We start from the raw sequence: 20,906 nt of genomic DNA, 5'->3' as shown, positions 1-20,906 counted from the left end.
ATCCGAAGCAGTTAAACTGGAGGCCAAAAATTAAAGCTAAAATAGGCGAAATGCAGAGGGGAACTGCAGCGTTTCTGTGGGTTCGTCACTCTGAATGACAGCTTCTTTTCACATTCATTACTCATCACATTGATTAGTGCAGCTTTAAAAGTCCAAGACCTTAAGCTGCTATGTATTTGTTCCTTCCACCACATATATGCAGACACATCCAATCCAGTACAACAATGCAGAAACAGTCTGTATAAATCAACTGAACCTAAATACTGGAGGCTTCATAAAGGAAGGATTTACCGTAGAGCTGCTGCGTTGGACTGAATTAGACCACAGAGGTGAAGTTAATAAACTGGTTAGTCAGTGTATGTATATGCTGCAGGCTCTTAGCTGATTAGAAGGCTTTCCAAGCATACTGGATATATACTGTATGTATTGTATATGCTTAGAAAGGCCTTTAATCAGCTCAAGCCACCCACTGTTGAACTGCAAATGAACCCAAACTATTGCCCATGGCACAAAACCAAAAAGGGAGAGGGTTTTCATTGCTGCAGGTGCCATTAAGAGTCTTTTTAATCATCATAGTGTCTCAATTTTCCTTTCATTCAGTTGTCCCTGCTCCGTCTCCTTCTAGCTGCAGCTACCATGAAATCCTGCTGAGGCCCAGCATCAGCTGTATTTAGCCTCCCTCTGTCTTCATTTGGAAGGTCAGGGTCTTTAAAAGGCTGCTGTAACGCTGGATCCTTTCCAGACACATTTCGGTTCTGTAAATCACTGTGGAGGACCTGAGTATTTTCAGAGGCACTAACTCAGCCAGTGTTATGACGAGGCTGTCTCTGCGGGTGAGGTATATGGCAGCGCTCATAAAGGAAGCTCCGGGGTTTACGAGGACATGGGTTTTGTTTGGTTCTGACGGAGGTGAGCTGCAGAAAAAATGGTGCCATTGATGCTGATATAGAGATGGAGAGATCCAGTGTTTGCATCGATCTGCTTGGAGCACTAGCAGACGTGGCAATACGCACTTCCCCTTCCTTCTTTCTCTTCTCGATTCAACACCTTTCCTCCTTGCCTTCCTCCTTTCCTTGTCTCATTTATTTCCTCCATGACCTTTTTTAATCCATTCTGCTGCCACATTGTCCCTGCGTTCTTCTTTTCCACCCCTTCCTTCCTCCCCTTCCCTTTCCTTTCTCCTTCCTTTTCTGAAACATTTTCTTCCTTCCATGCATGATTCATTTCCTTCTCCTTTCACTTCTTGTTACCCTCCCTTCTCATGCAGACGCCGTGATATGTGACAGTTCAACTGCATAGTAATACACAGTTTTTCAAGAAACTAAAGAGTTCCAAGATAGAGGGTGGTGTGAGAGGAGAATAAAGCATTACAACTCCACCAATGAGCTTATTTCTTCTAACCTAAACTGTCATTTATTTTCACTTAACGTCTGATTATGGGAATGTTAAATGGACTGCACTTCTGTACCGCTTTCTGCCTTAACGGACGCTTTACTATTGGCCGCTCATTCACCAGTTCTCACACACACACACACACACACACACACACACACACAGACACACACACACACACACACACATACACACACTCTGAGCTGGAGGGTGCTGGCCTGACCATCGGGAGCAACTTAGGACAAACTGAACTGCAGACAGGAGGAGCCGAGGATCAAACCGTCAACCCAGATCAGTGGATGAGTACAGTACATAATGACCTTCAATAATGCAACTGTGTCCTATCCAGTATGTAATTCCATTCATCCTCTCCATTCTGGATGCATTTTTAGCAGGCAGATACACAGACATGCAGACAGACAGACAGACAGACAGGTGGGACACAGTACTTGTTGTTCTTGTTCTTCTCTCTCTGGGAAAGCCACTTATGGTAATATGAAGTCTTGATCCTGTAGCAGTAGAAGAGCAGCAGCACTGCAGGCAGGACCACCAGGAAGGCAAAGAGCAGCCCCACCACCAGCCCAACCTGACCTGTGGAGACACACACACACACACACACACACACACACACACACACACACACACACACACACACACACACACACACACACTGATTGTGTTTACGTGAACTAGCATCCCTGATGTGAGTCGTATCCTGCTTTTGATTAGATTTGGATGTGATGTTTACACAGCTCATGGAGTAATCATATTATTCACAGATCTGCACGTGGTTATCATGTCATCAGGTTTCCAATTACTGCCTGTGTGTGTTCACATTCAAGGAATTTAACTGGTTGTCACCTCTCTCAGTGTTACACACATTTCCAAGAACGACAACTAAGCTGAGTGAAGCCAGGAAAACAAACATAGAATTATAATTTACATAGAAGGGGGTGGGGAGGGGATATGCCACTGACTGTCACCTCTACTGAGAATGTTTAGTCTACAGATGAGGATAACCTTACGGTGAATTATGGCTGTCTGGACACTGTTGCATATGAATGCTGTTGGTGCATTATCTTATTAAGTTGATGACATGCTTATGGAAATGGCATCTAAAAAAGAAACATCTTTACTGCTCACTTTATATGGAATACAAACTTTGACTGACATTTGTGACTATAAAAATAAATCTGAGACAACTGACAGTTTAAGAATATACACATTAAAGAACACTGATATATGATTGTCATGTAATCTCCAGTGTTAGCCTGTCACTTGCACTTTAAAAAAAAGCTGGCCTGCACATCCCCAACAGGTGAGGTGTGAACATGATGCTGTTCTGGTGTCAGTGAGGAAGTGTGTTTTAGAGAATAATCAGACGGCAGAGCCTGCAATATGGTACACATACCCAGTTTCTAATTCATGTGAGGGAGGCACAGCTCGACACAATAGCAGAACACTGTGTGTGTGTGTGTGTATGTGTGTGTGTGTGTGAGAACTTACTGTCATACTGGACAGGTCCACTGTCCACACTGCCGCCGAGTCCTGGCTTGTCACAGAAGGGTGGTGCCCAGCCACCATTACAGTGGCAGTTCCCATTACTGTTACACACCTGTGTACACACACACACACACACACACACACACACACACACACACACACACACACACACACACACACACACACAAAAGGCATTTGCCGATGTGATTTGCTGTTCGGTCTCGGTATAATCTTGTATGTGTGTGCCTGGAGGTTTTATCTGCCAAATTAGAAGCTCTAATTTCTTGTTTACTACAGACTGGCACTGTATGTGTTTTAATGGGATTTTCCTTCCTCTATCTTTAGATACTCACCTCATAAATGGAACAGACTGCACAACACTGACATAAAAAGCAATGACAGCTCACATTTGCTTCAAGTACTTCCATAATCAATCCGTGTATAATGTTGTACCTTTGTATGTGCAATTTTATTTCACTTATTTATTCAATTGTTAAGTATTTGGTTTAACTGTTTAAGAAATGATGTTAGAGTTTGAGTGTTTACTTCCTTTGTCATGTTTTCTTCTTCTCTTTGGTCTCACTTGAGTTAATTTGGGCAAATAGGCAACTGTGATGAGGCCTCAAACCATCAGGGGCCCTGAACGCCCCATATTCATTGTGTGGCAACTAATTATTGGTCATGTGATTAACTGCACATTTGTTCAGTATTATGCACCACTAAAGTATAATATGAACTGAAATGAAGCAACTGAAATAAAGGTGGCTCCTGCATTTACAGCTACAGTATATATAGTTCCCATACCTTGATCATTTCAATTAATATCATGTGCACATTAAATTTGTGATAAATCAAGTTAGGAACTGAAACAAACCAAACCTGGGGCAGGTAGTATTACAGCACAGCACTGATTGGTTTCAGTAGCTCCAGGCAAAATCTAATGAAGCTGCCACGTGATTCTGCTGTGTGCACTGTACCTAATGGGTGCTTAAAGGCAGCAGGGCACACACACACAGACACACACCCACACACACAGGGTGAACACATTGTGCAGAGAATGAAAGGAAAAGGAAGCTCAGGAGGCTTACAGCTACAGCTTATTTCTAGGTCCCGCATGAACGACAAATAAAAATGAACAATGAAGCACAGCGTCACGTATGTCCTGACAAGCTCAGTGTACAAATACACTACTCAAAATTCATAGTCAGTTTTGAAACAAAGATTTCAAGCAGAGGTAGACAGAAGCACCTTCTCACATCTAGCTGGTTGTCATTTTTTCTGGTTGTGATATCAACCGGTAGATTTTATCATCTCCATCTACCTAATGAGCAGAAAGAGCCTGAACAGACTGGTCAGGAGGGCTGGCTCTGTCCTCGACTGCCCTCTGGACACCACTGAGGATGTAGGCGAGAGGAGGATGTTAGCCAAGCTGACATCTATCATTGACAACCCCTCCCACCCCTTGCATGACACTGTGGCGGCCCTCAGCAGCTCCTCCAGCAACAGACTGCTGCATCCACTCTGAAAGAAGGAACGCTACCGCAGGTTATTCAACTCGAGCGCTGTATAATGTATCACTGTGTTCACACACATACTGATTTCTGCACGACTGTAAAACATCCCTCTACCTCATACTTGCTATAACCAGTGCAATATTCCATTCATTTTCCCTTAAATACTACACTATGCATATATATTTGTCTTTCCACTGTGACACACACATATATATTGATCTACTGTGCAATAGAGCAAATACTGTACTTGATTTATCCAGAACAACGTGCAATTTTTCTTTCAATCCCTGTGCAATTCTTTTTCAATATTTCTCAAGTGCTTTCCATTGCCAATATATTTTCTATAGTCTTTTGTATGAAATGTACATATACACTTCTTATTTGTATTTTCTTATTTCATATTAATTATTTTCTATTGCTTTTGCTATTTTCATTGATTCTGCTTGTAACCCCAAATTTTCCCCAGCTGGGGACTAAAAAAGTTCATCTTATCTCATGAACTGGGTTGTTGGTTGATGACGCTATGAGTTCACTGATGCTGTTAAAAATGAGAAATGAGTCTTGAACACGCACTCGATGGTTACCTGCATTGCTGTATATCCAACAAACACAATAATAGCTGCCTGTGAAGTAACACTGGGCTACCTCTGTAGGCAGTGAGCTTGAAAGCCAGGCATGCTAATTAATTGAAATCAGAGCTGTCACACTTGAATGGTGCCAATTTGGTCCTGTTATATTTCAGTTAGAGGGGGGTGTTACAGTTTCTCTAATAATCAAAGGGAAATAATCCAATAAAAAAGAGAAAAAAATGTTAACCACACTGGTGGGTGCTTGGCTTTTCTATAAAGTGAAACATACAGTGTAACCCAGCCCCCTGCTAGTCATTTCACCAAAACAGGCCTTTGAATAATTACCAGTAAGCTGCTACCTTTGAGACTTCCAGCCAAACTGTGAGCTGAGCTGGAAAAAAAACTCTCTTCACTTCACTGTATTTGGGAGTAAATCACATTTAAGAGTTTTTAAGTGTCTTAAACTTGCGAAAAGAAACTTTTATCTAGACATTAGATTGATTAACATCTCCAGACATCTTGTGGAAATTCACCGGCCCTAAATGAAGGAGAAAACACCGCCATGCTCCAATTACATCGAGATGTGATTATCCTATCAGTGATTAAGATGCCTATTTACCCCATTAGCGCTCGGTCGACATGAAGGGCACACAGTTGTTTGCTGATGCTTGTTGCTCGGATTCGAGAGGCCTGGTGTGGTTTCTTTGTGAAAATTCCTCATGCTGTTTTTTGAAGGGGAAATTTTAAAGGCATTTCTCCATCAAATAAAGATAAGAAGGGAAAAGCTGTATGAAATGAAATGCCATGACCTGGATTTAATATCATTGATATATTACGTATCCTTCAGCTTACTAAATCTCCAGGACTTCCAATATGTTTTAAGCTTCTTTAATGAATATCTCCAATATAAGGTTTTTGAAAGATGCAAACCAGTAGTGCTCGCAGAAGCAAGCAGTGCTTCCCCTGCTCATTATTCTTGTTTATTTGCATGAACATCCAGCAAACTCCACAAGCCCGAGGATCAATATGAATCAAACGATAATGTTGAATTAAAAAACACATCCAAACACATGAGAAGACCCTAAACTGGGGGGAAGGCAAAACGTTCTATTTAGAATAATCCTGACTCAAAGCCACTTCCATTATCCATCTGCTGTTACAGTGAGAGGAGCGAAGGAAAAAAAAGAAGCATAAAACAACAAAGTGGAGAGAGAAGAAGGGGAAGAGGATTACAGGAGGAGAGGATATGTCTGATGTTTTTCTTCTCGCTCATAATATGTCAAATCCTAATCAAATAGCTACGCCTTGCAAGCAGGAAGCGCATTTCTTATACAGGAGAGGGGGTAAACACAAACTTGACTCTTTAAAAAGTTATGCGGTGTGAAATTTCTGTCGTGGCTGGGTTCGCTTCAAACGCTCAGGGTCAAGAGAAGCAACAGAGCAGTTCAAAGCAGAAACTAGATCCAGCCGACTGGGCCCAGACTCGTATACTGCATGTATGAAACCGGCCTTTGAGTGAAAAACGTATGTTTTTGAAAATGTCTCGGGTTTAAAGTCTGGTCACGTAGGAAAATAGGTGCTGCTAGAGGCTTTGTGACTACTGCAGCATCACCTGTTGCCCCACATAATAATGTAGTTAGGTAATGACGTGCTAACGGGTGTAATGCTTGCCCCCTACTGTGGGTTATGAGTTAGCCAGAGTGAACAAATAAAGACCATTTGTCCTCCTCTCAATGATAAAAATACTCAAAAAAAAATTGACAATAACTTGAATTTAAGACTACAGGCTATATTTTCCACAGATGACACAGTTGAGCATCATTTCACCCCCTCACCAAACTAATAAAGTGGGAACTTTACGTTAGTACTTTGCAATAAAGCTGTATTACAGCATGCAACTGAAAACCCAACAGTTTCAGTTGTGTTGACACTGGAGAAACAGACGGCAGGAAAAACAAGGCAGGGGACTGAGGGGAAAACTGATTGCTACATTCAAAAACCAGTTTTCATTTCCCTGTGGTGTACATATTAGACTGCAGACAAAAGCATGTCAGCAGCTTCGGCCTGAAAGCCCTCAACTATCAAAAAGTCATACCGGCGGAACATTACGACAACACATTACGCTGCTGTGTTCCTTCCTGAGCCCAGTGGAATCAAATGCAGGAGAATGACAAAACAAATGAGTTCTTCAGGAAGACTCCGGCTTGTCTTTTCATTTCAGACCTGCAGAGCTATTGCAGAGTGTACCTAATAAACCAGTGACCCAGTATAAAATTCAATCTATATGAATGAATTCAACCTACGCACAGTTTCTGACAGCTTGGACAGGTATTTTCTGTTCATCTGAGGGCAGATCTATAATGCTTATTGCAAAATAAAGTGCAAGTAAACACAAAGGACGCAGTCTGAGTTGTTGGCTTTAAAGTAACAGTGCCACTGTTTTTAAGCTCCTATGCAGTGGTGGTCAATCAGCGACTCACTGGATTGCGCTGGCCCCTTCACAGTGGGAGGTGGAACTGGGAGGGATGGCAAAACCCCCCACACATCCCTCATGATGTCTGCCTATACCTGCAATAGACTGAGCTGGACCTTCCAAACTGGCACAAATTGGGGTAAAATCAACAAGATCGAAATCGCTACAGCTATCCATCCATTCCCTCTCGTGTTTTCACATACAAATGTGTGGTTAGGTTTCCATTAACATTCATAGAATCGACACATATCAATAAACTCAACAATGATGTCAGAGGTCAAAGTCAGAGTTCCAAGACAAGTAACCTTGATCTACATCTTTTCTTAGAGTAACAAGTGTTAAAGGCCCAAACACTCCACCCCAGAGCTTGGTTACTGACTCATAAACTATGTATGATTCCTCCTTATCTGCCTCGGTCTTGCTTGTACCAATTCCAACCGTTCCAATAAATGGTTCATCACGTCAGGCGCTGTCGTATTCTAGCCATCTATTTTCCTGCCTTTAACGACAGACTTGGTCACAGTGCTGCAAAGCGCTACCTTTGCCCAAGGACACAGTGTGACAATAAGATTAGAGAGCCGTGCCTGGCAGCTAAGTGAGTTGAGTCTGTTGCGTGACTCGTGAGTGTGTGTGTGTGTGTGTGTGTGTGTGCGTGCGCCTACCCCGTTGCCGTAGCAGCGTGCGATGCAAGAATCCAGTTCGGTAAAAGAGGCATTTTGGCATCGGCGGTCTCTGCACACCTGTGGCAACACAAGCAGAATGATCACATACTGTGTTAAAGATTACAGTTCACACTCACACTCACACACATATGCAGACTTTGATCGGCCCTCTGCCAGTGCCCTTGGGCTTTGGAACAACCTGTCTGCCTGAGGACATTGGGGGAGCAGTGTCAATATCCTGTTTTATATCACTTCCACTACTTTTATGGACTTACTACGAAAGCTTGTAATGACGTTTGTTGAAGCACTATTACTTAACCCATTATTAATTTAACACACATTAATGCTGGAGTGATGTTTTGCTTTATAAGGACTTTGCAACTCATGTAACATCTATCCTATAAGTAAGGACAGACATAGAGGGAATAGGTAGAAGCAGGTTTCAGGGGTGTGAAGGATGAGTCAGTGACACTGGGCCAGAGACTTGAACAGGGTGGAAAGGGACTGAAGCTCTTTGTTGTTGCATTTCAGCTGTAAGAAGAGGAGGTGGGATGGAGGAGTTAAAAACACATATTATAGCCTGCTGAAAAAACTCTTTCTAACTCCACCCAAACAGCCAACAATGCACATAACCAAACCAGCAAAATAAAATGAAATAAAAGGGTGTGGAAAGGGCTGGAAGAGAAGAGGCTGATGAGTGTGCATTTAATGGTCGCCACAATAACTAAAAAAACTGCAACTTCAGAGAAGCTTATACAGACGCACACAGTATGCAGCATAGAGAAACACACTGCTGGTATAGAAAACAAGGAAATGCAGAAATATGGCCATCAGGTCTGAGGTCAAGTCCCACGTCTCAACCAGCAAGCCCCATCGAGCCCTGCACGAGTCAGTGTGCTCCTTCACTCAATTCAAATGTCTCAAATGGCCAATTTTACATTTATTGCTCCCAAATAAAAGCCAAATTTAAAAGCCAGAGTGGTCAGGTGTGTCTTGTTTTATTCCCATGACACGGCTACAATCATTTGTCACTCTGAGCTGAATGTTTGGCACGTTGCTGCCTGTGTTCGTTTACCACAGCAGTCATTCCATCTGAATGTCCTGCATCATACAACATGAGTGTCTGCTGAGGGGTTGACTTTAGGTATATCCATTGTCAGGAAGATTTAGAGGTGACTGGCTGCACAATTATAACATAATTTTTACATTTTGGGCTTGGAGTGGGGATCAAGTCATTCCTTATTTTGTTTTATACGCAACCACAGTTTAGATTTTTATCTTATTTCTGGTTCACTGGTTTCTGTGGTTTGATTTCATTGCTGTTTCTTTGTTTAAATGCTTTCTTTACATTTGCTTTGAAAACATTATTATCATTATGAAGTCAAAGTTGAGTTGCAAGTCATTTTTGACTTAGTCGAGTAAAATCTGAAGTCAACACATTTACGACCCCAGTCTGACCTGAATTTGACTGGAATCTTACACAAGTGTAAGAAACAAAACAGAACTGCATTACAACCAAGTTTCCAATGAGTTTTCCACATTAAAACTGAGTTATGCAAAATAAATGAGTAATTAGCAGGCTAATGCTAGGTGTATAGCTAGTATCTAGTGCGCTTCAGAAGTGTCGGTATGTGTATTTTTTCATTTTGGACAGAGCTGCTTCCAGGCTTTATGCTAAGCTAGGCTAATCATGCCCTGACTCCAATGCTGTACTTAACACACCAAATCAATCTTCTCACCTCAGTCTCAGAAAGAGGCTAAATGAATGAATTTCCAAAATGGTGAACAATTGTTTTTACATAGGGGTTTAAGTTCCCTGACTTGAAGGTCCAGTGTGTAGTATTTAGGGGAATGTATTGGCAGAAATGGAATAAAATATTCATAGTTATGCTTTCATTAGTGTACAACCACCTAAACAAGCATAGTTACATCCATGGAGTCTGCCATGTTGCACCGCCATCTTTCTACAGTATCCCAGAATGAACAAACCAAACACTGACTCTACAGAGCACCTTTGGTATTTTTAGTGGCCACCGTAGGTTCTCCTACGAGGGAAGGTGAGTTGAAGGCTGTTCAGTTGGTTTCAATCTGCAGCCTCACCACTAGATGCCCCAAAATCCTTTACACTGGTCCTTTAACCCATACTGCGCTGTAGCTGCTGTGTGACATTGAAACACATTGGGTGTGAGCATTCTGAGTTGATGGAAAAAACAGCGTTCACCGCTGTCTTTTTAAGTGTTGTTGGAGGCGTCTCTTGCAAACTGCCTGTCATAGTTCATCACTCTCTTGTGCAGCACTCCATCACTGAGTTGTATTCACTCCCACATTAGTGTCTGCATTACTACTGCACCTTCGGCTTTGCCTGTTGTTGTTGGACTATTGTTAGCAGGGCAATCAATTTCATGTAGGTGAATGTGTGACTGTGTGATTAGAAGCAGCAGCTTTGTGCTAAGTTTGCATTTATTTCTGAGAAAAGGCCCGTTCGATATGATGACTCAAAATTCATCACGCTGGATGGCAGACAATATTCTCTGCTGCCTATTTATAATATATTACTCAGGCAGCACTATTCAGTCCTTTCAGCGCAGCCTGCACAATAGCTGAAATGGAATTCAAGTGTTTGGAATCTGCTGTAGAGGGAAAGCAATATAGACAGACAGAGAAATAGAATTTACTGGTGGAATGGAGGAGACTGCAGATATTACTCTGTGAGTGTGTGCATTGTCATATATAGGTATTTCATATGCATAATTCAGCCCTTATTTTGCATGATTTTTGTGTGGGTTTGTAGGTGGACTGACTGAGAAATTTATATTCCATTTAGCATCTGACTTGCGAGCCAGTATTAGAAAAATCGCCTAAAGCAAACACCTGACACACAACTGACCGTCTGGTTCCCTGTGACATTTAGACTGTAAGAAGTGGACTGATATAAAACCCTAATAATTGATTCAGAAGGAGAACATCAGTGACTAACATGGGAACAGACAACTGACTGCTACTTTTAGTTGGAATAAATTAACTTCTGTCTTTGTTCTTTCTACACATGTTCATCCACTTAGAGCGAGTGAAAAGACAAAGTCTAAGACCCTGTAGACAAAAGATCTAGCAACGTGAGTCCACCTGGTTCTTTTCCTCCAGCAGGCAGGTGAACTGTCCCAGATTGAGATCTATGAGCACAATATCTCTGCATCCGAGACTGAAGTCCCAGGCCTCCAGTCACCACCTCCTGGTGGACAAAGACTCTACCAATGAACTTCAGCCAGCAGACTCAGCCAGAAGGTAACTGAGTATCTTTATCCTTAAGACTTCTTGCTAACAAGTCTGAACTAATCTTCCAGAATCGTTTAAGACAGAATGTGTAAAGTCTTTCCAAGAAACCCAACAACAACAATGTACAGACTAATATGAAAATAGTAATAACACTCATCACTTACGGCTCTTTAGAAATGTGTGGTGGTGTCTGTATCTGCCTCTGCCTGTATTTTCTTATTTTGGAGTGTTTGGGATGTTTCTGGGCATCAACCTGTGTAGCCCACAGCCAATAACAGCACGCAAGGTGTGAGGGTGGGACTCTATGAAAACATAGTGCCCAGGTGCCAGATCGTAAGCACGCATCCTGCGAGGAATCTTACGCTGTTGTTGAGCAGGGGAGGGGGGCCAGCTTTGAGACAAGTCCTACTCACTCATCTTAAATCCAGAATCTTATAGTTTCTGTAGGCTGGACATTCAGGTCCACTCTCCTTGTAGCTCTGTTTTGGTCTCCACCAACTCCTGAGAAAAAAAGTCTGGGTCTGTTCTAATGTACTATGTTCACCAGCTAGTCTCTAACTGTGTCTGTCTGCTGTTAGGTGCTGGGTAGGTGGGCTACACGGAAAACGTCTGCCTGCTGCTGCTGGAAATCACACAGATGGGAGCTGTGAGACTGAAACAACACGGTAGAATTGGTTAAACTAAAACAATGAGCTAGAAGAGGCTGAAAAGCTTGGTAGAGCTCAGGGGAACTGGTGATCCATTGAGGGCTCATCACCAACAGTGAGTCCAGCCCGTAGAGTGGTGGTCCTTTTCTTTAACAAGCTAACTCTGGTCCAGAACAGACGACTGCGTGTGGACATCATGTCAGCTAGAGATTAGCCAAGTTTTGTTTTGGCAAGTTTAGGCAGAAACACTCATTATCATTGTATCATTATATAATTGTCAGACCAACTCTGTTCCAGTCTGGATGTGGTTTAGTTGCCGTTGACAGCTGGCAGATAGAAACACTGTGTAGTGCTGCAGGATTCCAAATTCATTTTTTTCCCCTTTCCGTATGGATTTTAGTATAAATCGCTGGCCGAGAAATGTCTGTTTCTGTTTTGGCAACAGACACATGCAAATCCCTGTGTTTTTCCTAGTAATGCAACTGTAATCACACCATTGATTCAGCTGGTCTTTAGGTCTGTCCAATTTTTACTGACGGACTCAACATTAATCAGCTCCATCTGATATATGTTGATATCTGCCATGTTAACTGGCAAGAGCGACAGTGAGCACGGGCTAAAAATGAGAAGCCCGAATGCGTCGTACACTGATCTGCGCTAATAAACCAGAGTGACGACGGCTGAAAGATGAGAGGAGTAAGCCAGCAAACTTGAGCAGAGATCCCATGAAATGAGTGAATGAGCTAGTCAAGTGAAGAGGTGAGCTCCGCAGACAGCAGAAACACTGCTCTGCCGCCGGACCTTTGGCTTGAAAACACAGCTTTAAAGCCTTTGTGACTGAAACGTGTTGCGCTGCCAATTGTCCTCTCCCTGCACCCCCTCCAGTCGCAGGCCAGTTCAAAACACCAGGCGCGTGTTAATGTTCTCAGCAGGTGGCCGTGCACAGTAACTGTTGAGCCAAGTGCTGGTATTTATCAAAAGCCCTGTTAACCTTATGGACCCTCCAGGCTGTGGTGCAGGAAAATCCCACTCATTCACTTAATGTATGGAACTAACTGATCAACTGTTCATGTGAGCTGCTGGATTATTCAATTATGCAATTTTGATAATATGACGCTTATTTATTATTGCACAATTACATCAGTCTTATTATGATGGCTGCAGTCCAGCCTGGTGTGGACTAACCTTGCCCTCTCCACATTTGGTGCCGGTCATGACGAGGCCGGGGTCGGGCAGGTCGCCCTGGCCGTCCTGGGTGCTGTAGACGTAGGTGCCCCGGCACTTCACCTCGATGCCGTCTGTCTTGATGGTGGTGTCGATGGACACGGCATTGGTGCCTTTGGGCTTCTTGGCGGCGCTGTGGCACTGGATCTTACCACATTTGGCATCACTGGAGGGCGATACAAACACACACAAAAAAATATGTAGCCTTTACTTTTTTATGGGCGACTCAACAGATCGGCCTGTAAATATTTAACAGCTCTGCTTTACAGTCATACAGCTCCACAGTCAGACCTCACAACACTGCCGGGATTCTCCAATATTAAATATTTTCCTGTAAATCTCCCTATTTTTAACCTTTCTAAAAGAAAAACGAAAAGAAAGATGAGAGGCATACGCAGCTATTTGATGTGTTTGCTACATTCCCCTTCGGTACAGCAGGGGGCAGTATGTGAAACATTAGCTGTAATTTCTATTGATGGAGGAGGAGTCATTCACTTATTAAAGAAGAAGAAGAAGAAATACTTAATAAACAGCAACATCAGTCAAGGTCACCCTTTTTGTAAAATATGCCTCATGGATTTGTGTCACATGGAGGGGCGCTGCGCCGGAAACTTTCCCTTATTTTCTAATCCAAGTGTTGACAGGTGTGCTGTGAGCCTGGGCAGCTCCAGTGGAACAGCAGGGAGTGGAGGTGTGTTGTCTGCTGACCAGTATCTATCAGCCAAACTACATTTATGTCGGCAAATCTATGTTGTGAAATACCAGCCGCACATAATCAGGCACATAACAGCAGGTGTTGGCATTTGTATTGATGTTTATGTGATTAACTGAAAAGAGCCGTACAAACCAGAATTCATCATTCAACTCTGGGAATATTCTATGTTTTTCTAATTATCTCCAAATCCCAAAGCCAAACCAACAATGAATATATCTAAAGCCTGATGTATCTTCCTCCTCTGTGCTGCAGAGCTCCATTGTTGTCCAGAAACTGTTAGAAACATCATTGAGCCCCACTGGTGCACTGGGTGACACGTCCCTTCATTACCATGAACACACACACTGTAGTTCCCCCCGTCCTGCTGCCACAAACACACAGCAGAGCATCAAATGTAAATTAATCTGCTGCTGAAAACAGCCCCCTGTTTGAGTAGCATTTATTAAACTACACATAAAGCCTTTAAAAATGAAACTGTTTGTTTGTGAGGCATATTTACAGAGTTATATTCAGTCAGAAGGAATCAGTGAGTTTGGAGCCACAGACAGCACTAAGAGACGGACTGACACATCGTCGGCTTTGGCCCTCTGTGGAATGCACAGACGATAAGAAATGATTCTAAGCAGCAGCCACATCTTTAAGGTGAGTCCAGACCATGTTGAATGGTGCCTTTTCTCCTGGCAGTGTTCTGTGGCCACAATCACAATGTTCTGACTGCACAGACGCTGGCTGTAAGTAGGAATAAATGCACTGATCGCACGGGTGCCACCCAGGACAAAATTGCATCCACTTGCCTTGCACTTTGCCGTGTCTGTAAATGCAGTCTTGATGGCTCTTTGAGTTCAGTCTTAATAAACATCTATGCATGCACACTTTGATTCTACTCTCAGTTCTCACTACATTTTCACTTCCATCTGCGAAAATTTAACTCCATAAAGGATGTACTACGTATGGAAGGTGGGAATTGTAATGACCCGTGCTGTGCACGCCGGTTTTTTGTTAAGATTCCCCTTGTGTGTTGTCTTTGTCTGGTTTTGTCACATCCTGTTTTATTTTGAAGGTTCATGTTATGTGTCTTTGTTTGCTTTACTTCCTGAGTTTTCCAGCCCTTGTGATTGTCTGATCGTTTCCACCTGTGTGTCATTAGTGATCCCTCCTTGTGTATATAAGTCCGTGTCTTCCCCCCGGTCTTTGTCTTCGTCACCTTGCACCGTTGTGATATCTTTGTCATGTCCGTTTCTAGTGTTGTCTTTGTCTTTTGTTTGCCACAGTCCCTGTAAGTTTGTTTCTTGTCTTGTTCTTGTCTTTGTTCATGTCCATGCCTCGTTTTATGTTAGTGTTCCACCGCCTTTAGTGTTGTCTGCGTTTCCCTTGCTGTTTTGAGAATCTATGCCATAGCCCCCATAGTGAGTGTTCTCGTTGTGATATCTTTGTCATGTCCTTGTCGTGTTTCATGTAAGTGTTTCTCGTTGTGTTGACTGTGTTACCTGTCTTACCTCTTTGAGTGTTAACCCTGGTGTTGTCTGATCCAAGTACATGTTCTCAAGTCTTGTCCTTGTCTCTGTCATACCTCAGCCCATGTTAGAGTTTCCTTGTTATTAACCATGCCACAGTTCATGTGTTTCATGCCATGCCGTTGTCCATGTTAGTGTGTGTTTGTCTTTCGTCATGCCCCAGCCCTAGTGTGTTCTAGTATCGTCTTGTCTAGCCACACCAACTTCCTTGTCAGTTTTTGTTCTGAGTTTTGTTTCCTGTGTTGTCTTCGTTCTCTGTGTAACCCTTTACCATAGTGTGTGTTTTCCCTAGTATCCTGAGTTTTGTTTTTTTCTTGGTTTTTCTTTGTTAAATAAATTTGTATTATATTATAATTATAATTTATATCAGTGCCCCCTTGTGTCTGCGTTTGGGTTCAACCCCTTAGTTTCCTCTTAAAACCCCGACCTTCCTGACAGGAATGTATTTGTATCTGAGTACAACATATAAGGAGACATGGCAGCATATCTGTGACAGCACGAGCCTGCAGACATTACTTTTTGTATGAGAAATGTTTTGTTTTCACTGATCATAGAGCAGGGGGGTGTATTAATTTTACATTGTAAAAATAGTTAAAGCATTTAAGTATTTTCTTATTGAAGAGTTTCTAATCTACAGCAGCATAGGTGACTTTGTCACTTTGATTAACAAGGAAGAAGATAAGAAGAAAGAAATTATTTTCTTTTTCCAAATATCTTTATTGCTAATTTCCCCTTTATTATGTACAAAATGTAAGACATTTATTTAGATGAGAAGCTTTTGGCTACTGTAGATGCCTTAACAACAATTATGAGGGTGAAAAGGGTTTTTCTCGTCAACAGCTAAATCATCCTGATTAATATGGAAATTTATACTCATAAATACACACACACACACACACACGGCTTATCTTGAGGAAAACGAATGAAGGGGATTATAGAATGATGGACAAATAACAGCAGTGTGTAGATTAGTCATATGTCTCCATAACAGGCACATTATAACAACAGTGCGTAACATAAAGTGAATAACAGTGCATTTACATATCCTGTAATCAGCTGTGTGACTCAGTTTGAGCAGGAAACACGGTCAGGGTTCCCTGTCTTCTCTTTTCCACACGACACTAACACGTTCCTCTCTGTGGAAATCTGATTTCCGAGAGTTTAATGTCACCACTTTTACTACTATCTCCTCTTACTGTTTTTTCCCCTTTTTTATTTCGTACCACGCTTCAATGTTTTATTTCAGTTCTTTTTGAAAGCTTTTTGTGCGTCATGCTTGGCAAGAGCTTTGCAAAGAAAATTCATCATTCTCATTATTATTAATTCATAACCTGAATCCCTTTTTTCTTCTGAATTATATGAACCATTGCTGCCTGAACAACAATAACACAAATAATAGCCCACAATTCTGCCTCCAGACAAATCTAGACTGAGCTTAAGTGTATGATTCAAAGTTAGAGGGCAACACAAGATTTTCCAATCCATTTCAATTTTTCTCTCATTTTCCAAGTGTTTTCCATGACTGGAAAACTGTTTTCCAGGTTTTCAAGGTTTTCCAAGAGGCATGGGAAGCCTGACTCTAATGACTCCGGTGGGATCCCATAATGATTTGGGCAGTGGTGGATTACACAATGCAGCCATCAACCACCTTTAATCCACAGCCTCATTTACATAGCTAAATCGCTAATTTGGCTCCACTAATTATCTCTGGCAGTGCGCCAGGGAAAATGTCTTCCAGAGGCCTGTGTTGAAAGCGTACAGAGGGCGTCTGTGTGTTACAATAGTGCCAGTATTGACTATAAAAAAATCTGTGTATCACCAGGACCTCTTACCTTTTCTCACACTTCATGTAGTTGCCATGTTCGTCTTTCCCACAGTTTCCAAAAGCGTTCCCCGCTGCATTCACATCTTCAAAGCAGGCATCATGGGCTGGACGGGCTCCTGGAGACACAACATATCCCATCAGCCCTCTGGACTGGAGGCCGGAGGCTGTTTACCTGCGGCTAACCATATTAGCGATGTTCTCCACAGAAAACAAATGCTAATGAGCTGACTCACAAAGATCTTGGCAACAGACAGACACAGCTAACGCTGATCTCACCCACCTGCTTTTCTACTGCGGACGTGATCGTGACGACCACAGTGCCGACCGCACACACAGTGTAAACCCTCCTTCAGCCACAGTAAGATACGTGTGGCATGAGCCAGGCATGTTGGGAAATATGCTTGTTTGTTGTCAAAGCAAGAGCCAGGTGAAAAAATCAATATTAACTTCATCCACCACATGTAGAATCAAAAGTCTGCTCACGGTGGAGTTCAACAAGAGCTAAAACGTGACAGCCCCACGATGAGGACAGTCATTCAGACATTTTATGATTTCAGTTTCTACAGGGGTTAAAAAGCAACAGCTTTGTGCATGTTAGAAGACGGAAATAATTCATTTTTGTTCATGCTTAACGAGCAGTTTCTGCCTGCTGCCAGGAGTCTTTGTGCTAAACTAGGCTGAACACACGCTGTGCACTCAGCTACCACTTTATTAGATAGAACTAATGCAATCTCATACCACAGCCCTGACATAATTACTACCTTCATGAGGGTGGGGCACTTTTACTGTATATTGATGAGGGTAAATTAAATGGACAGGACTGAATACAGCCCCAATTCCAATAAAGAGGGACACTGTGCAAAACATAAAACAAAATGCAATCAATTGCTAATCCTTTTGACATATACTCAATTGAAAACAGCACAAACACAAAACATCTACTGGTTTTTGTAAATATATCCTTATTCTTTGAACATTATGAGAACGCTTGTCAAACTCTCAGCTTTCTCCAAACAGTGGCACTACTGCCAAAGACAAGCACTGGTTTCAGTCTCTGTTAAAAAAAAAAAAAAAAAAAAAAAAGCAGAGCAGTAAAATAAGATGATGCACAATAAAAATCAGCGTGCTGCTTTTATCTGTTGTGCTCCATTGTGCTGCTGTACAAACACTGTCATACTTGTGGATGCCGCTTTCACATCTGAGATGGGGAAAGAACAAATACGTCTGGCTTTCATGAGCGTTTATTTTGACAGACTAGTCCCAGCTCATGTTATTCATTGTATTAATCAACCCTGACATACACTGCAGCATAACAGTTGTCAGATCTGGAGTCAGTTACATCGCAGCTTATTGTGGTTTTAACCGCCGATGCTGTTTAAAATCAAAGTCCTGCCTGAACCTCCACAGATCAATCGCTCATTTTCAAGTGTTTAAACAAAGGCTTAACACTGGTCTGAGGACACGTGTATCCCGTGCATGTAGAGTGAGTGGGTTAAGTGTATGATCTGGATTGTGTGGTAAAAGACTTTACCGTAGCCCCAGAGCTGCAGGCACTGCTGTTCGTGGGTGAGGCACATGCCGTTGTAGCAGTAGGCCAGTCCGTACTGACAGGAGGAGCCGTCCAGCAGGTAGACGTTGGCAGGACAGTAAGGAGAGGCCCCGGTGCAGTACTCTGGCAGGTCACACGCCCCCGCCGGGCCCCGGCACATGGTACCTGCCTGCTTCAGCTGGCACAGGCGGGGAGCGAACGGTGAGAGGGGAGGGAGGGGAGAGCACAAGACATCTGAAACAAGATCACGTCTGAAGTAGTGATGCAGTGACTCTCAGAGGGCTGGTTCGCAGTGGACCCTTTCGACAAGATGGAGCAAAATTTAGCTGTAAAATATCTAGTTTAAAGACATTTCAGTTGCTTGTGTGTTTAAATAGTGAATATCTCCTCATAAATTTGCATTTAAGCAATGATTACAAACAAAGTCTGATAATCTTAACACTGAGCATAAGTAGAAACAGACAAACGCAAGAAAACATTAGCATTATAGTATTTTTAAAGTGTGGAATACAACAGCTTATAGTGCTTTAGGTATGTCATTTGTGTATAACTATGAGGTGTGAGGTGGCTGGAGGTGGTGGATCTTTACAAACTAATGTGTAGACAGGCTTTGGTCACGGTATCATCACACTGTACAGTGTAAAAGAGGTTCTACAAAACTTAAACTAACTTAAAGCTGAATATTAGATTTGTTAACACTTTATGTTAAGGGACATAACATGCATATTAGTAACACTAAAAGGCCATTAACTACGAGTTTTCCCTCAATAACCTCCTAATTACGGCTTATTGATAGGAAGTAAGGAAGTTGTAGTTCATGAATTATAATCTTCATGACTTAACCGTAACCTTTAATAACCCCAACCTTGAGAATAAGTATAATGACTAATAAAGAGCCAATATGTTAGTAATATGCATGCAAATAACTAATGAGTGTTGAATTGTAGTGGTCAATATGTGTAACTGAAAAAGTATGCAAGGGATGAAAATATGCTCAAATATGAAATATGTACCACTGTGCAACATGCAGCATGTGAAATAAAAGGAACAATGTGGATGTTAAGATGAGAACACTGCAATGAGAACAGAGTGAGAGGAGGAATAGGACCTCCTCTGCAGACAGCACGTAAGTTATTGCCATCTCTTGTCTCCTCTGCAGGTCAAAGCTCAACAGAATTTGGGTTCACAGTTGAGCGTATTACAGTGTCAGGACGTGCATTTTAATAGCGAGATGAGAACAGAGATGAAGCGCGCGGGTGTGATGTGAAGATGCGACGGGAGCTGACACATGTTCGGGGTACAGTACGTCAACACGCTGACACGATGACTGACAGTGAACTAATGATACTGAGGCACGGCTGAAAACACGGTGAGCGCCCCGCCTCGCCGCTCTGCCTCGCTGCTCTGCCTGAACACGTGTGTGCGTGTTCGTGTGTGTTTCGTACTTTGCAGCCCTCGCAGCACACTCCATGGGCACACTGCGCCTCCTCCTTCAAGGTACAATTATTGGCATTGCAGCAGTCATTGGTGCACTCCTGTAAACAGTCACACAAGCACACACATGTTATCACAACTAATGCAGCTCAAACATACACCTCTAATGCAGTTAGTCACCCCTTATTAAAGGTTTATGACTAATGGCTTTATTAATATAAATCAATTATTTAAGAAATGCTTAATAGTTGGTTATAAACCATCCCAGAACAGTGTTTATCTGTAAGTATATTATGCATATGTAATACACATGAAATCAGCAGTGACAAATGTTAGTGAGTCATTATTAATAGCAATAAACATTAAGTTTAAATTTTACATGATTTTGCATGTTGTGTTAATGGATAATTTAACATCTGACCAATGTTCTGATCAACAGAAACAGAACCAGAAAAACAATAAACACACAAATAAGTCAGCTGTTGTAAATATTAGTAAGTCATCAACCAGTCAAGTTCCAGTTCCATAAAGTTCAGTTTAAAAGTTAATAACTCATAAATAAAAGATAATAGGACATCAAGGCAGCAGTTGTAGATGTTACTCAGTCATTAA

The 20,906-nt window shown here is 42.2% G+C and overlaps 1 protein-coding gene across 1 annotated transcript in view; it reads right to left on the bottom strand.

Annotated features, from left to right (window-relative positions):
* adam19a (ADAM metallopeptidase domain 19a) overlaps nucleotides 1–20,906 on the bottom strand; it is a 177,383-nt gene that overhangs the window by 7,760 nt on the left and 148,717 nt on the right. The window contains exons 13-19 of the mRNA XM_041965111.1: nucleotides 20,306–20,395; nucleotides 18,843–19,038; nucleotides 17,319–17,427; nucleotides 13,219–13,423; nucleotides 8,114–8,191; nucleotides 2,899–3,007; nucleotides 1,842–1,983 (exon numbers count right to left, since the gene is read on the bottom strand). Coding sequence (XP_041821045.1) covers nucleotides 1,842–1,983; nucleotides 2,899–3,007; nucleotides 8,114–8,191; nucleotides 13,219–13,423; nucleotides 17,319–17,427; nucleotides 18,843–19,038; nucleotides 20,306–20,395 — 929 coding nt within the window. The remainder of the gene's footprint in view (nucleotides 1–1,841; nucleotides 1,984–2,898; nucleotides 3,008–8,113; nucleotides 8,192–13,218; nucleotides 13,424–17,318; nucleotides 17,428–18,842; nucleotides 19,039–20,305; nucleotides 20,396–20,906) is intronic.

The sequence above is a fragment of the Chelmon rostratus genome, chromosome 23 (genome assembly GCF_017976325.1).
Source record: "Chelmon rostratus isolate fCheRos1 chromosome 23, fCheRos1.pri, whole genome shotgun sequence".
In the NCBI taxonomy this organism is placed as follows: domain Eukaryota; kingdom Metazoa; phylum Chordata; class Actinopteri; order Chaetodontiformes; family Chaetodontidae; genus Chelmon; species Chelmon rostratus.
Note: the sequence above shows the minus strand (reverse complement) of the source record. Positions and strands in the feature narration are given on the sequence as shown.